This window comes from Ambystoma mexicanum, chromosome 6q (genome assembly GCF_040938575.1).
Source record: "Ambystoma mexicanum isolate Mex_15411 chromosome 6q, UKY_AmexF1_1, whole genome shotgun sequence".
In the NCBI taxonomy this organism is placed as follows: Eukaryota; Metazoa; Chordata; class Amphibia; order Caudata; family Ambystomatidae; genus Ambystoma; species Ambystoma mexicanum.
Genome location: NC_090937.1, coordinates 848,016,813 through 848,033,156, shown reverse-complemented (window position 1 = coordinate 848,033,156; position 16,344 = coordinate 848,016,813). Strand labels below are relative to the sequence as shown.

At 41.0% G+C, this 16,344-nt stretch overlaps 1 protein-coding gene across 3 annotated transcripts in view; it reads left to right on the top strand.

The window, feature by feature from the left end:
• Positions 1-16,344, top strand: part of MARCHF1 (membrane associated ring-CH-type finger 1) — a 1,944,794-nt gene that overhangs the window by 1,645,649 nt on the left and 282,801 nt on the right. For all 3 annotated transcript variants that reach the window (XM_069631376.1, XM_069631375.1, XM_069631377.1), the window contains one exon: positions 13,585-13,765. In XM_069631376.1, coding sequence (XP_069487477.1) covers positions 13,585-13,765 — 181 coding nt within the window. The remainder of the gene's footprint in view (positions 1-13,584; positions 13,766-16,344) is intronic.

Here is a 16,344-nt window from a genome sequence, read left to right as displayed (position 1 = left end):
CCAACTTTTTTATGGATAGGGTGAGAGCATAAAACAGTACATTATATCATTTTTAACTGCGAATATGAAAAGTGTTTTTTTGTATCGCCTCAGACTTAATGATGTACTAAGAGAGAGAGTAACAGAGGGAGAGAGAGAGAGAGAGAGAGAGAGAGAGAGAGAGAGAGAGAGAGAGAGAGAGAGAGAGAGAGCGCGTTCTTGTGTGCGTGCGCACCAACTATAATTCTGGCAAATGATGGAAATGGGCAACCAACGTGTCTAATGAGAGTCATCACCCCTGAATTTCTGGGATACCCACTTTTAGAACTGATGTGTCTAGGCTTTCCTGGGTGCGGAGCTCCTGAGGCAAGTATATGCAAATATTTATTACCAGAAATTGATGTGAGAATTTTTTACCGAAGAATATTGCATTTCACCTATGAAAAAGAGACAAGATGTGAATATGAATATTAGTTGCATAACAACTACATTTTTCATGCTGACATGTTCACTATATTAAGAACTGTAATAGTCATTTTTGCAGCATACAAACTCCATCACAGAGAGAAGTGGCCTCAAAAAAAATATGGGGCATGCCTGCCTTTTAAACTGTTCTTAATTTGGACAAAGGCCATTGTGCTTATTAAACCATTAGCACCATAAGTATCTTAATCTTCACCATGTGATGTTTCTCAAAATAAGAGTAAATGCAGGTGAAAAAAATATTGGAGGCAGAGGAAGCTCAACAAATCATATGCATCTTACATATTCTGCAGAAACCCACAGCACTCAGGAGCTCATGTTCGTTGGGGGCGTAATGTTCATGGAAGGGGTAACGTTAATGGAAGGCGTAAACGCCTTCAGCATGCCAATCAGCATTTACTCATTTGCACAGTGCAGTGTAAAAGTGCAGGGCAAAAGGCAGTGTACATGCATTTACAATGCCTTTTGCCCTGCACACTTGCACATGAAAATGATGAAAAGGTGGCCGCGAGGATCTGGCACCACCTCAGTGCAAACGTACCAGATCCTCATGATCAAATAACATTTTGGAGCAACATGAGCTCCTCAGTGTTTTGTTTTTCAGCACAGGGGAGTTCAAAACGCGAACATCTTTGCATTGTAAAACTGTTAGCTGGATGAGACCATCTGAAACATTGGAGCTCATTTTCGTTTGCTCCAAAGATTCAATGAAGGAAGCATTTTATTTTACGCCTTCGATAGCATGCATGCTTTTCTCAATGGAGTGTATGTCAAGGTCGAGTAGTTTGATGTGAAATTGATTAGTCCCAGCTAGAGAGAACACAAGCTCTCTCTTAGAGCTCTTAAATATGTATAATAGAAGGACTTTGGTGGTAATCATCTACTCTGTGATGCACAAAGTACACATAATTAAAATACGCCTCGTCTTTGCCCCATTACTTACAAAATTGTCACCACACTAGTTAAGCTTCTCTCCCCTGAAGGACCGTAAATATTATTTAAAAAAAACATTGATAAGCATTTTATAAAGAGCAACTCATACTACATGGATATAGAAAAAAGCTATCTATACTGTGTTGGAGGTCCATACAAATGTTTCTTAGTACTTTTAAAGAAATGTTTATGGCCCTGTAAGGTATGGCACTCCCCTGCAGTATTGTGTGTTTTGTTACAACCCATATTGTTAAAAATAGTATTATTTCTATTTCAAATGAAGACTATGAACATTCTTGAAAGGAATTTAATAGAATGCCTGCACCCCTGCGAAGCCCTTCCCTCTCCAAATGGCCCCTGTAAATATGTGTAAAGAGTTGTTATAAGCATTTTGTAAGACATTTTCTGATTGAATATAGAATTAAAATAAGACCATGGGGCAGATTCACAAAGATGTTTGTATGAGTAACTCTGACCATTATCTTACACATCTAGAGGACTATTTGAGTATCTCTGACATACCCTAACTATGAGTGACTCTGATTTACTCCTGACCTTTGAGCAAGTCAGGAGTAAGTCAGAGTTACTCAGAATAATTGCTTTTTTAAAACAAATGAAATAGCACTTTCCATGCTTAAGTAAAGGGTAAGTCAGAGTAACTTCTTCTTTCTGAATCAGTGCCTGTATCTGCGGCATTCTGGCCTTTTCCTTAATAAAAAAAACAATTAATTATTAATGTACAAAAATAATATGTAGGTTCCTTGCCTGCACATGCTTGATCCCACTGTTTATCTTCAATGAGTCACCCTGAGATGTGCAATATTTATTTATTTATTTATTTATTTTTACATTTATAAAGCGCTCACACAGCCCGTGGGCATCGAGGCGCTGTTACAGGAATTGTTTTTTTTTCTTCTTAGTTGCTTAATTGTTTTTTTTTGTCTTAGTTACGTATTTATAACGCGCTCAAACACCCAGAGGTTTCTAAGCGCGGACCCGGGGATCGAACCTGTGTTGCTTCATGTCGTCTTGCTTCCAAGACACGCACGCTGCCGCTGAGCTATCCTCCCGGGTCTAATATGGTCGACAGACGTGGTCTATTGTCACAACATGGAAACAACATACAAACACTATCAACAGATTTAGATTCTTGGATATTTGGGCAGCATATAGACGTTATTTGATCAATGTCACAGAGTGAAGAGACCCTTAGGGAATTTGGAAGATGGAACGAGGGTTGCTCTGCATAACCAACTGATGGAATGATGAGGGTTGGTGTTCGCATTATGATTAGATGATACACCAAAGTGTAAAAAAACAAGCAGTCACCCTGTCCGACTCAAGAAATTATACGCACAGAAACCTTTAAAAAACAGAACATACCATATCCTGCTAAGCAGTAGCACCTGGAGCATTCCAAGTACCAGATGAGGTTACCAAATAAATGATCTCAGGCCCAAATAACCAGACAAACTCAAAGAATATGGAAAAATACTACTTTATTATCAGTTCAATAAGGTAGGGAAGCCTGGCAAACAAACAGATAGTTGCTCACACACTCTCAATAGATTTCCATTACACAGAAGGCTTTATACCCCAATGTACATCAGCTATTACATCATCCTACCTGGCAAATAGTAAAAACCTATCTTCTGGAGGAATTGGTTAAGGGAACAAATATACCTATAGTTCATTTAGGTGTTAGTAACATGTTTGGCTGCTCCTTATCTGGTAGGCATGCCTTGAACTACCTCAAACTATGTATAATACAGATAAAAGCAGAATAACAGCAGCGGATTGGCATCTGCAACAATATACAATCCATCATTATATAGGCTCTCATGATTTGTTGTCATTCTCATCCAACCCTGGACATTCGGCACGTTTGCAGCATGTAAGCAAAATGAACCCCAGGTGCAGAGAACAGCGTCCGATATCTGCCCACTTGGCCAATTAGCCTATCATCTCTCATCAGTTAGGCCCTAAGCCAAGGCTTCCTCTTTGTAGTTGACCTTGCTGACTGTTCTCTTCCCCAGAACTTTAAAGGGAATGAAGGTACATTGCTATCTTTATCTGGAGCTTTATGCTTCCTGGTCTTGCAGCATATGAAAGGAGACCATGATTTTGTCCATTCTGCCCTTTTTTTTAGTGCTATTTGATTCAATTATACTATGGTTCTATTACTGCTCTTGGCCTCTGGAGACTTGTTTGCCACGTCTTGCATGTACTTTCTGCATCTTTGATTGTTCAATACTTGACACTCATATTTATTCACTCCTTTACTGAATCTAAGTGAAATATGTCCTGTGTATGTAGCCTATCCCCTTCATATCCTTTTGTAGTTTCAGTTGCTTCTTGCTGTGGCATCCTTGATCCCAAGCCATGTTCCCAAATACCCTTTGTTCTTGCACAAAACTGTATTCCAGTGCCTTTCAGCTCTACAGCCTTAGTCTTTCTCCTTGAGACGTTTTGCTTACTGTTATAAGAAGCCGGTGTCCATTTTCTCAACATGGCTGCATTAGCAAGCTTCTACATTGTCTTATCCACCTTGTGTTTCTGCGTATATACATCTACTGCATCTCTTCTCACTTATCTGCTCAGTATATATGATTTATTTGTATTCATACACATGTTCACTTTGTCATTTCGGTCACATCTTCATTGTTTAAGTATGTGTATATTATGTCATGCGCTCTTGTGTTTTTTTTCATGACATCACTTTACACTTGTCAGACTTCATTTATTGCTCTTCTATGTTCAGTGGTGTCTGCAGACATCCTTCTCCCACAACAGTTCCAGGGTACAGTCGATACGGTTGTCTGAGTGTGAGTGCATAACATCTCTCATACCTTGGGTGGGATATGGGGATGACACCAGGTGTCATGCACAAAGTCTTCTTGCTGTTCTTCTAATATGACACTTGTGAGGAGATGGGGACTATAGATGACGTGTACATCTGCCTCTCTACACTGCCATTGACATGCATTTTAATCCTGTTGACCGTCCAATCTCTAGCCCTGAAGAGAAGTACTCTCTTCAGTTTAAAGATTACAAAAAATATTTCTTTACCTTGAGTTCTAATTCTGACATCACCCTTTCTGACTTCTCTGAAAGCTCCAGTTTCTAGATAAAGTCCTTCTCAAGGGTTGAAGACAACAATGTGCTAATCCATTTGTCAAAACATTGAGTAATTAGGTGAGTGATCAATTGTTCTCTCCATTTCCTTCTCAAAGCATGCTTTACCATGTGCTTGTTCCACAACAACCCCTCTTGAATGCATGGGGCAAGTGGGGCTCTTATTCAGCCTGATGCATGAGCACATTATCATTTGTAAATTATTGCTAACAAATAAACTACTCATTCAACTCCTTGTTCAGCCACTAAACCATGGAGGTTTTAAAAAGTAGGAATTCGTTTTGGTATTTTTGAAATAAAAATGTGTATTTGAAAACAGCGGAGGCCAATGTAGCACTCCTAAATATGACCATTCACTAAAATCAAATGAAGCCATTCAATGCTCTGATGCTCTTCCCAATAATGTGGTTACCAGCCTAATACTGTAGAACCCACTAGATATCAGCATTGATTTTCAAAACAGTGATGTTCCAAATCTTAATCATCTCAGAAAAACATTCTTGCTAGTTGTGTCTAGGCACAACACCAAACCTTAATCTAAAGGGGCAGCTTAAAGCAGCGTTTTAATCTGCTAGAAAATGGTTTCTAAAATATATCTTTCTCCAAATGAAAACATTTCTCAAAATCTATAGCATCAACAAATGCATGTTACATTCAATTGAGATGATCCCTCACGGGGTCATCTTATTAAAATGATCATACTAATAATTAAGCAATTTCTGTAGCACTACGCTATTATTCACATAGCTCACTGTACTGTTAACACTTGTATCAATTGAAATGGGCTCTCTGGTTCAGACTTCAGAAAAACTGAATCTTTATGCATTGCCTTTCAAAACTTACTGTACTTTTATAAATTAAAATGGGCTCTCTGATTTAGACTTAGGAAATACCAGAAATGTTATGCTTTGTCTTTCAAGTCCTGGTATAAAACAAATGGAGAAATGAACAATGTTGATAATGTGACATACCGAAAAAGTAGCTGAGCTAGACATTTCTCGCTGTGGCTGTCTGCTGCCTTGACCTGCAATCACATCATCCTCTGCACTCCCACCAGCTCTCAAATTGAACCTTGCCTCGTTGTGTGCATTTTGAACTGGAGACTTGAACACATCTTTTCCAATCTCTTATCACCTGCTCAATGCATACATTATTTTGTTTTGCAATCTCTTAACACTTGAACGATCAGCTGAAATCATATTTTTTTTTATTTTAGAAAACTGGGATAGGTCATTTGTACATGATGCTATTATTTCTAAAGAGGACATGTGAATCGACCCATTTTGCTAAGTATGCTGTCTGCCAATTACTCCTCTAAGAGGATATTGACATTCCTCTGTGATGTTTTCTTGTGAGTTGCAACATTGGATATCCGAAAGCCAAATGAATGCTACAGGCCCTGCCTTTCTAATTGCCAGTCAGTTTTATGTTTGCATTCAGTAAACAAATTAAGTTGTTATGGCTCTACTAATGCCATTCATGTGAAATGCGTATAAAATCACACATGTGCACTTTTACTTCAATCTTACCCCACCCGGGTACTCATTATACCTCTTGCTTGTCTAATGTGCTATGTAGGGGCATCTATGGCTTGTTCTCGCTGCAAAATCAAATAAATGATGTTACTATCATTAGTAGAACCATAAATATAATTTTTAAAGTTTGTTTTTCTTTTGTATGATCTCTCCATAGAAATAGACATGTTAAGTAATATATAGGGTCCTCGTAAAGGTCATGTCTGCACAGGCATATGTGAGTTCTTTATTTTTTGGGCAAAGTCAATTTTTTCATTTAAGGTAAAGGAAAACATAATCTCTCAAGAATGAGTGTGCTTCTTCTTTCACTGAGAATGCACAGTGATTACACTTTATGTGGTTTATCCCAACCTTCCTCTTACCTTGTGATTTAACATAGATAACATGGGGTGTCTTCATTATTTGCAGCCATCGTTAAGATATCATTTCATAAACACAGAGGTCTTTCTTTCTATCTATGCCTGATTTATTTTACATTTCTTACCTACTGAGACCCTTTGTAAATTGTACTAAAAAAACCATGCTGGTCCTTGAAAGGAAATAAAATGCCCAACGCTCTCCATGATCCTTTTCTCAACAGCAAAACTTTGCATATTATTTTACAGGTTGTACTGATCATCTTTAAGAACCTTTACAGATTTCAATAGAAAGAGAAAATACATAATGTGTATGATGTTCCATCCTGGTCCTTTAAAATATTTCATAAATGCATTTACAATTATATTTATGTTCCTGCAGATGAGGTGAGGCCTCCTCATGTTTCTTGGCATATTTTTCTTTTTCTACAAGGTTTCACTTTACAATAGACAAAATACTATTTCTAACAGAGTATTAATGTTTGTAAAGAAAAATGTGACAACTCCCACAACCCGGTAGGGCCCACTTACCCCACCGAACCCTAAGTTTCATTGTAACCCTTTTTAAGTACTGCTTAAAGGAGTTACTAGTATTCCATACAAGTACACAAAATATTACAGAGTGCAGATCTTAAAACACGTTTTTTAAGTACTTTTTGTCACAGGTTTCCCCCTTTCTCACCTGTTTTCGTTGCCTGATGACTTCTTTAGGAGGAGTCTTCTTTCGTATGGTTCGGGTCTTATACAAGCCTGCTCGGCTGTCCTCGGCTTCCAGTGTTCGTTCAGCTGCGATGTCCGTAATCAAGGGGAAACTCCAGGAAATTCAGAAAAAGGATATGGAGCACGCGAAGGCGGTGCAGGGATTCTGGAAAAGGCTGGATAAGAAGGAGGGAAGGTAGATTGGAAGAAGGGGTTCCAGGAACCAGGAAACAACAGAATAATACAAGGGAGAGTACGGAGCACACGTCGGGTCACAGCTACCAGCAGCGTTGAGATGCGCAGGGCTGCAGGGGTGTGGCCTCTTTATAGAGCACGCTGCGTAGGACGTGAAAACTGGTGGGCAGTGTTCTGAGCTTGCAGCCTTGTTGGTAGTATTATGGAGTGTAATCCCCGACGTGTCAGGGAACAGGATGCCCAGAAAGGGCGAGTTTGATGGTTCATGACAGCATGCCTCCTCCGAAAACCCGTCCTGCCAGGTTTGCCCGGGTGTATGAGATGGAAACCTCTGAGTAACCTGGGAGTATTTAAGTTTGAGATAGGTTCCCAAGTGCGTTCACTGGGGGGATATCCTTTCCATTCCACCAGGTATTGGAGTTGGCCACGTCTATATCTGGAATCACAAATTCTGGAGACCTCATACTCCAGTTGGTCATTGACGAGCACTGGGTTAGGCCGGAGGTTATTTCGAGAGGTCTGGACATATGGCTTTATTAAGGATGTATGAAAGACTGGGTGAATTTTCTTCCAGGAGTCTGGTAATTTGAGTCGAAAGGCCAGTGGGTTGCTGATTTCCTTTATAGGGAAAGGCCCATAATACCGGGGAGCCAATTTATTTGGTCGCAGATGCCGTGGCAGCAGCTTCGAGGATAGCCATACTTTATCCCCTATTGTGTAGGAAGGGCTCGGTCTTCTTTTGGAGTCTGCATACAGCTTGGTCTGGGTCCTGGCCTTCTCTAATTGTTCTTTGGCCTCTACAAAGTACATTAATGAGTGTTTCAATCCAGGAGTCGACTGTGGGAACTGGTGTAGCATGTGGAAGGACAGAAGGTAGAACCGAAGGGTAGAATCCTTGGCTACAGAAAAAAGGGCTGGTCTTAACGGCTGAGTGATCCGAATTATTATAAGCGAATTCAGCCACTGGTATTAAAAGGGACCAATCGTCCTGGACCTTGGTAGTGAAGCAAAGGAGATATTGTTCCAAGGTTTGGTTTACACGCTCTGTAGCTCCGTTGGTTTGGGGATGATAACCTGAGGAGAGGGCACGTTGAATTCCTAGTATCCGGCAAAGGTATTTCCAGAACTGAGAAATGTATTGAGGCCCTCTGTCCGATATGATCTTGGAAGGGAGTCCATGTAGTCGGAATATGTGTTCCAGGAAAATTTCAGCAAGTTCTGACGAGGATGGCAGTTTATACAGGGGTGTAAAATGAGCCATATGAGTGAACAAGTCAATGGTGACCATGATGGTTGTGTATCCCCTGGAAGGTGGTAATTCCACAATGAAGTCTGTAGCTATGAATTCCCAAGACCTTGTTGATAGTGGAGGTTGCTATAGTAGGCCCACTGGTCTTTTATTGTCGTATTTGTTTTTATTACAGACAGAGCATGCCTGAACGTACAGTTGTATGTCAGCTTTCATTCCGGGCCACCAAAATTGCCTTTGTATTAGTCGGAGGGTATTGGTAATACCACGATGTCCGGAGTAAAGGGTATTGTGACAGAGGTTTATTATCCTTTGTTGTAGTTTTTGTGTTGGGATGACCAAGGCGTTATTTTTGAACAAGTATCCATGTTTAGTCTTCAAATTCCACTGGTTCTTGCTCGAGATGTCTTTCCAGAGCTCAGAGGATTGAGTTTGCATGCAAACTTCATCTAGGAGACTGATTGCCTGAGCTACATAATATTGTATGGGGAAACATCTTAGGAAATGTTCAGTCTTCAGGGGGTTCATAGTCAGGACGCCGAGACAGGGCGTCAGCGATTATATTTTGTGTTCCAGGAACATGGTGAATCTGGAACTGGTATTGGGCAAAGAAGATGGCCCAAGGGGCCTGACGGCTGTTCCTGCAATCCAAGGCCAGTAATACTTGGAGATTTCGATGGTCCGTGCGAACCTGGACAGGATGTTTAGCTCCTAGAAGTAAATGAGGCCACTCGGTGAAGGCTTGATGGATGGCTAGCAGTTCCTTTTCTAAAACCGAGTAATGAGTTTCACTGGGGGTCAATGTCCGTGAAAGATAGGCAATAGGATGTTCCAATCTGTCATCGAGTTCCTGTTTCAAAACTGCTCCGATGGCATAGTTAGAGGCGTCTGTTTCCACTAGGAAGGGTCGATTTATATCAGGTTGAGCCAGGATAGGGGCTTGTGTAAACTCTGTTTTCAAGCGTTGGGAGGCCTTCTCCTGGACTGATGTCCAATGAAAGGGAGTATCTTTCTTCAACAAGGCAATAATCGGTTGAACAATCTCGGAGAAGGATGATATGAACTTCCAATAGAAATTAGCTAGGCCCAGGAAAGACTGGATCTGTTTTACGGTGGTCGGAGTTGGCCAGGATAGTTTGGCCTTAACCTTGGATTGATCCATTCCTATGCCGTCTGGGCTAAGGAAAAATCCTAGATAGTGAACAGTGGAAACATGAAAAAGGCACTTCTCGGATTTTGCTAGGAGCTTGTGTTCATGTAGCCGTTGTAATACTGCCTTAACATGTCCTTCATGCTTGAGAGGATCCTTAGAGAATATCAAAATATCGTCCAGGTAGACGATGACGAAAAGAAACAGCGTATCCAAAAACACCCGATCCCTAAAGCATTGGAAGATCGCCGGAGCATCAGCGAGTCCAAAGGGCATGACCAAGTATTCATGATGACCAAAGGGTGTTCTGAAGGCTGTCTTCCAATCGTCTCCTTCCCTAATACAGATCAGATGGTAGGCACTCCTGAGATCCAATTTGGTGAATATTACGGCTCCTCTTACGGCTTCCAGGATATCTGAGATCAAGGGTAATGGATAACGATCCTTAAGGGTGCACTGATTTAGACCTCGATAATCAAGACACGGTCTGAGCTCTTTGGTGTCTTTCTTAGGAACAAAAAATAGTGAAGCTCCAGCTGGAGACTTGGATGGGCGTATGGTGCCGTTTTCTAGGTTAGTGTCTAGGTATTCACGAAGGGCCTTTTTCTTGGGTTCAGACAGAATAAACATCCTTCCAAAGGGAATCACAGCTGAAGGTTTGGTTTCAATAGCACAGTCTTCTGGCCTATGGGGTGGTAATGCTTGGACAATAGCAGATGAGAACACATCAACGTATTCCTGGTAGGCTTTAGAAACCTGGACGATGTTGGAGACCGTAAGAGGACCTTGCTGGGTTGTTGAACGTTCTTCCGATGGTGTCGGAGAGAGATCCAGGAGTAGACAATGAGACATGCAAAATTTGGAAGCTAGGAACAGGGAACCTGCTGTCCAATTGATGTATGGATTGTGTTTTTGTAGCCAGGGCATTCCCAATACCATTGGGTAATGGGCAGATTTTATGATGTCAAACTTTATCTTCTCTCGATGATGGTTTATTGCAAGCTCGATTTCCTTGGTCTGAAGGGTTATAGGTCCAGAATAGAGGGGTCTCCCATCAATTGCTTCTATGGGTTGCAAGGTATTCTGGGATTCATAGGGAATATGATGTTTAAGGACCCATTCTTGATCTATGAATATTCCCATGGCCCCACAGTCCACTAATGCCAGAATGGGGTAGGTTTCCTTCTTGGATGGTGATAGAAAGGCCTGTAAAATTACCAGAGAGTTTTGTCCAGGAGAGTTCAAGTATGGTATAGATGTGGAGCCTACATCTCTCTCCCGAAACTGGGCTCCATCTAGGATCGGGAGCTGGTGTTTCCCGAACGCCGCGGAGAGGCTATTGAACATTCTCTGACTAAATGCTTGTCCGAGGCACAGTACATGCACAAACCGGTATGGATCCTTCGCAACCTTTCTTGGGGGGATATGGGTCCATGGAAGGCCCCTAGTTGCATGGGTTTGGGTTCGTTTGTAGGAACCGAAGTATCTTCGGATTTTGAGGAGGTCTCTAAGGGGTTCTTCTGGAGGGGTGGCTTGGTCTTCCTTTTCTCTGTCTTCCTTTCCGGGATGCAAAAATCAATCTGTAGAGCAAGATCCATAAGTGCCTGGTAAGAACTTGGACGTGCCACCCTAGCTAATTCATCCTTGATATCTTCAATTAGCCCTCTTCGAAAGAGAGTGAAGAAAGCTTCAGAAGGCCAACTCGCTTCTTTAGCCAGTTGCTTGAATCGAGTCACATAAGTGAGCATGTCCTGAGAGCCTTGCTGGAAATCGATTAAAAGATCTTGAGCACTAAAGACCTGTTCTGGGCGGTCAAACATGGTTTTAAGCGCTTGAATGAATCCGTCATAATCATCCAAGAGGGCGTCTCTGGAATTAACTAATGGTGTGGGCCAGGCTAATGCATTCCCGGAAAAGTGTGAAATAATAAAGCCCACTTTAGCCCTGGGGGTGGAGAAATAATAAGGTTTAAAGGTAAAGTAGACCAAACAAGAATCCAGGAATCCACAGAGGGTTTTTGCAGAGCCATCATATTTGTCAACAATGCCGCCCAATAGCACACTGTCTTTTGTGGCAGAGTCGCGGGATAGTACCAATTGTTTTAACGCGGCGTTCTCAGCTTTCAGGTTTTGTACTTCGGTCGTTAGTTCTTGCATGCCGCGCATAAGATCCTGGATGGCCGCCTACATGTCTGTATCGACTTCGGTCAGGTGGCGTCTAAATCTGTCACAGGTTTCCCCCTTTCTCACCTATTTTTGTTGCCTGATGACTTCTTTAGGAGGAGTCTTCTTTCGTATGGTTCGGGTCTTATACAAGCCCAATCGGCCGTCCTCGGCTTCCAGTGTTCGTTCAGCTTCGTTGTCCGAGATCAAGGGGAAGCTCCAGGAAATTCAGAAAAAGGATATGGAGCACGCGAAGGCGGTGCAGGGATTCCGGAAAAGGCTGGATAAGAAGGAGGGAAGGTAGATTGGAAGAAGGGCTTCCAGGAACCAGGAAACAACAGAATAAAACAAGGGAGAGTACGGGGCACACATCCGGTCACAGCTAGCAGCAGCATTGAGACGCGCGGGGCCGCGAGGGTGTGGCCTCTTTATAGAGCACGCTGCGTAGAACATGAAAACTGGTGAGCAGCATTCTGAGCTTGCAGCCATGTTGGTAGTATTATGGAGTGTAATCCCCGACGTGCCAGGGACCAGGAGGCCCAGAAAGGGCGAGTTCGATGGTTCATGACACTTTTATAATCTTAATGGCCATTGGAAGAATGTATTTAAATTTCATATTTCTATAACTCATATTCTACTAATGCTTGATTTCAAAACAAATATGATTGGTGCATGGCCTAACAATAATTTCATTGCAATCTTGTTATTTATTGTCATTACTATAAGAAGAGCGTACATTAATTATAGTGCCCCCAGGCATAGTACTTATCAAACTGCAAATTAGAGTTATTAAACACACATGTTTTGAGAATTTGAAGACCTTATGAAATAGTCTTTGATTCATTTGAACTAGTAATACATATATGTGAATCACTGTCACAAAAACATGTACCCCAATAGTAGTCTATAAGTATTTTGTCGATTTCAAAATTGTCAGGACCTTGGAGTGACTCATGGCTGGTGGACCTCCAGAGGAGATCTGAGTGTGCTTTTTTCCTCTGTTTCACTTCTTTTCTTGTTCCTCTCCCCTCTTTCCTAACTGTGTTGCTATGTAGTATTTGTATAAGATGTTATTGTGTTTAGACAACAAATAAAAGAAACAATATCAGGATCTTGAATGTTGTTATTTGTATCTTTTGCAGTTTATTTGTTTTCTTCAAAACAAACTATAAAAAGGTCCTACTTATATTTGCAACATCATCTTATGTTCCAGTACATGAACCTAAGACTTTCCAAACGTCTACCTGCAGATAACCATCAATGTTATCTCAGACAACTCTATGTATTTTAATAGATGATACATGTCGCTACAAAGACACAGTTGGCACACGCTGATGCAAAGGCATAGCCTAATGATAATAGATCTAGAAGAGATTTAACTCATGTTGAAAACTCAGTTTTGTGAGATCCACACTTCAATTAATGTTTAAGGAAGAGGGCTACTTTGATGTGCCAGGCAAAACAATAAGGCTGCATCAGAAATGATGGTGTAAGTGTTTCTTCAATCATAGCATGAACACTGTTTCCAACATGTTGATGTGTAGTTTGCTCTCTAGTTTTGTCACATTATATTATGACCAAATGCGTTTGCAAAACTGTAGCTAATAATGATCTACGTTATCCCATTTCACTGCCTGTAACATTGAAGGTATGCTATGCCATGAGGGCTTCTAAAGGTTCCTGATCTTTGGTGTTATTCACCCATCAGGATATGTCATTGTGAGGGAGATGATGAGAGTCCACTCATCACACCGTGTCGCTGCACCGGCACCCTCTGCTACGTGCACCAGTCGTGTCTACATCAATGGATTAAGAGCTCGGACACTCGATGCTGTGAACTTTGCAAATATGATTTCATTATGGAAACCAAGCTGAAACCTCTTTGCAAGGTATAGTGATCACTTCCATTGTCTTATTTATGTTCATTTAAAGGGAATATGTTGAAAATATTGAGAAAAGTAGTTATGTCAAGTGGCTTTGTGTGTGCACTGTATCTTACTTTAGTCCTGTATTTCATTGTGTAAGACATGTATTTCTTTACCTGAACTTTATTGAATTCCTACTTAATTCTGTGCTTACATCTTGAAAGTGTTTTTACCAAGCCTCTTTGACATGTGCTGTACATAATCTGCACATAATGCACTAAAATAAGGTGTATTTACATCTTCAACAAAATGCAAAGTTTACTTTAGGTATAACCTCTTGAAAAGGTATTCTGCAAAGTGCACATTTTTGGCATAATTTCAGATGCTTTGTTAGACTGTTTTTATAGTGATGCATTTGTATGTGTTATCAATACAAATCCTACATTTGTATACACAAAGGTACAACAGTTATTACCTTAAATGGCTCGGATATTAGAGGTATAAACTAGTTTGATAGTATATGTGCGTAGCTAGACACTCGGAGGGTATCTGTTGCTTACCAACATCATGTTGTATCGACAAAAAGTTAATATTGAAGATATAGAGATATTTGGTATTTATTTATTTTTACGTATTTTATTTGTGTGGTGCAAAGCAAGAGCCGTTGGGCATAGGGTTCCTAGACAAGACATACAAGACAGAAAACAAAAAACAAAACAAAAAAGTTGCAAATCAGGGCAAAACACCTGAGCCAGGAGATATAAAGGCAAAGAAAGTGTGGTGTAATAGAACCGCAAAGTGTATTGTCCTCGTTTGAAGGCAGCCAGTGAGGAGCACACTCTCAAGAGGCAGTGCATTCCAGATTTTAGGGGTTCAATACGGAAAAGATCCTTGAGCTACAACGGACAGTCTGGCCCGTGGTGTATTAAGAAGGCAGGCATTATTGGATCTTAGGACTCTGCTAGCAGTTAGCCATGCGATAGTAACTACTAACAAAAGCAAAATAAATAAATATTTAAATAAATACTTGACTGGTACTTTGGGCTCTCAACATACAAGCAATTGTGTGTGATACATTGAACTGTAAAAGAGATTCTGCTGCTGATCAGGAGCCAGTGTAGAGCTATGCAAGCAGCAGATACATAATATGATCTGCAGAGTCCCTCAGCAATGCACACAACATTGTTCTGGATCACCTGTAATTGAGTTAGTTCGCCTTTAGTAATGCCCATCAGAAGGCTTGAGCAATAATCAAGTTTAGCTCTGAATCTGGCTCGTGCAATGGTGGTGCAGTTTGTGGAATTTAGGAATGGTCTTAGCTGGGCGAGCAGTTTAAGGTGATAAGATGTTTCAGAGACTAGGCTGCTTACTTGGGACTTCATATTTAGCTTAAGAGTAACTCGTAGAGTCTTGACTTTGGTTAGAGTAGCGATGTAACAGCCAGCAATGTTAAAGCTCTGATATTCTGGGCCAAACTTCTGGAGATGCTGAGTGTTACCCTTAACTATGAGCTCGGTTCTAGAGTTGTTAAGGGGCGGGGTGGCAATAATGCGCATCCAGGTTTGAAACCGGTTATAAATAGCATTAACAGTGAGTGAGTCAGTGGCATGGTTCGAAGGTCCAGGATTCATTGGGGAGATGCCTCATCTGACGCTGAACCTATAGTCTATGGTGCCCCTCAGGGGGCCTGTTTATCCCCCTCCCTCTTTAACATCTAGATCTAGCCTCTGTGCATGGAATTAGAGAGATGTGGGTGTTTTTCGCTAATTATGCAGATGATTTTCAGCTTACCATGGAAATCAGTGGAAACTACACCGACGATTAGGTGAGGCTAAATAAAATATACATGGCATTTAAAAACTGGATGCCCAGTAATTGGTTATGTCTAAACGCTAGCAGAACTGTGCTCATGGTATGTGGGTCCAAGTTTCCTGAGAGAGTTTAGGACAGGAATATTCTAGTTTTCATATTGATGGAGATCTTGGGGAATGGTCGTTCCTTACCTGTTCGGGTAGCGCAGGCCTGGAATGAGCTCCACTTTTAGGAAACTCTTTAAGGACAGGTTGTTTGGTGTAGACACGTGTTTTAGGGTGGTGTACGTTCCATTGTGCTATCAATAATAGAGAACATTCATGTACTAAATTGGTCCATCACTCATATATGCTTCACTAATTTCCTAAATACTTCTCTCTCAAGTTTTGGAAAACTAACTTTGTTGGAAAATGCTAGTTTTGATGAAGAATAACATTTTGCTTTTCTTTCAATATGTCAATTTTTCCAACATTGCACAATACTTAATCATTGACACATAATGACACCACATCTTCCCGTATCGTGTTCATTCCTTTGTGCCTCAATTCATCTCTTCCCCTCATTCATTTTGTTTCTATTTGTTTCCTCTTACTACACTTAGGTACTCTACACTAGTGCCTAGGTATCTCCGGCCGGGTCACACTGCCCCTATTTATCGGACACAGTCTCATTGCCATAAGGCCATTGTGGTGGTGATTGCAGCGGCATAAACTATACTTACATAACGTGCTATTTCGGTGTTGTAGTAATCACCAGAACTGTGCTATTGTAGGGTTACCTATTGCTGATTA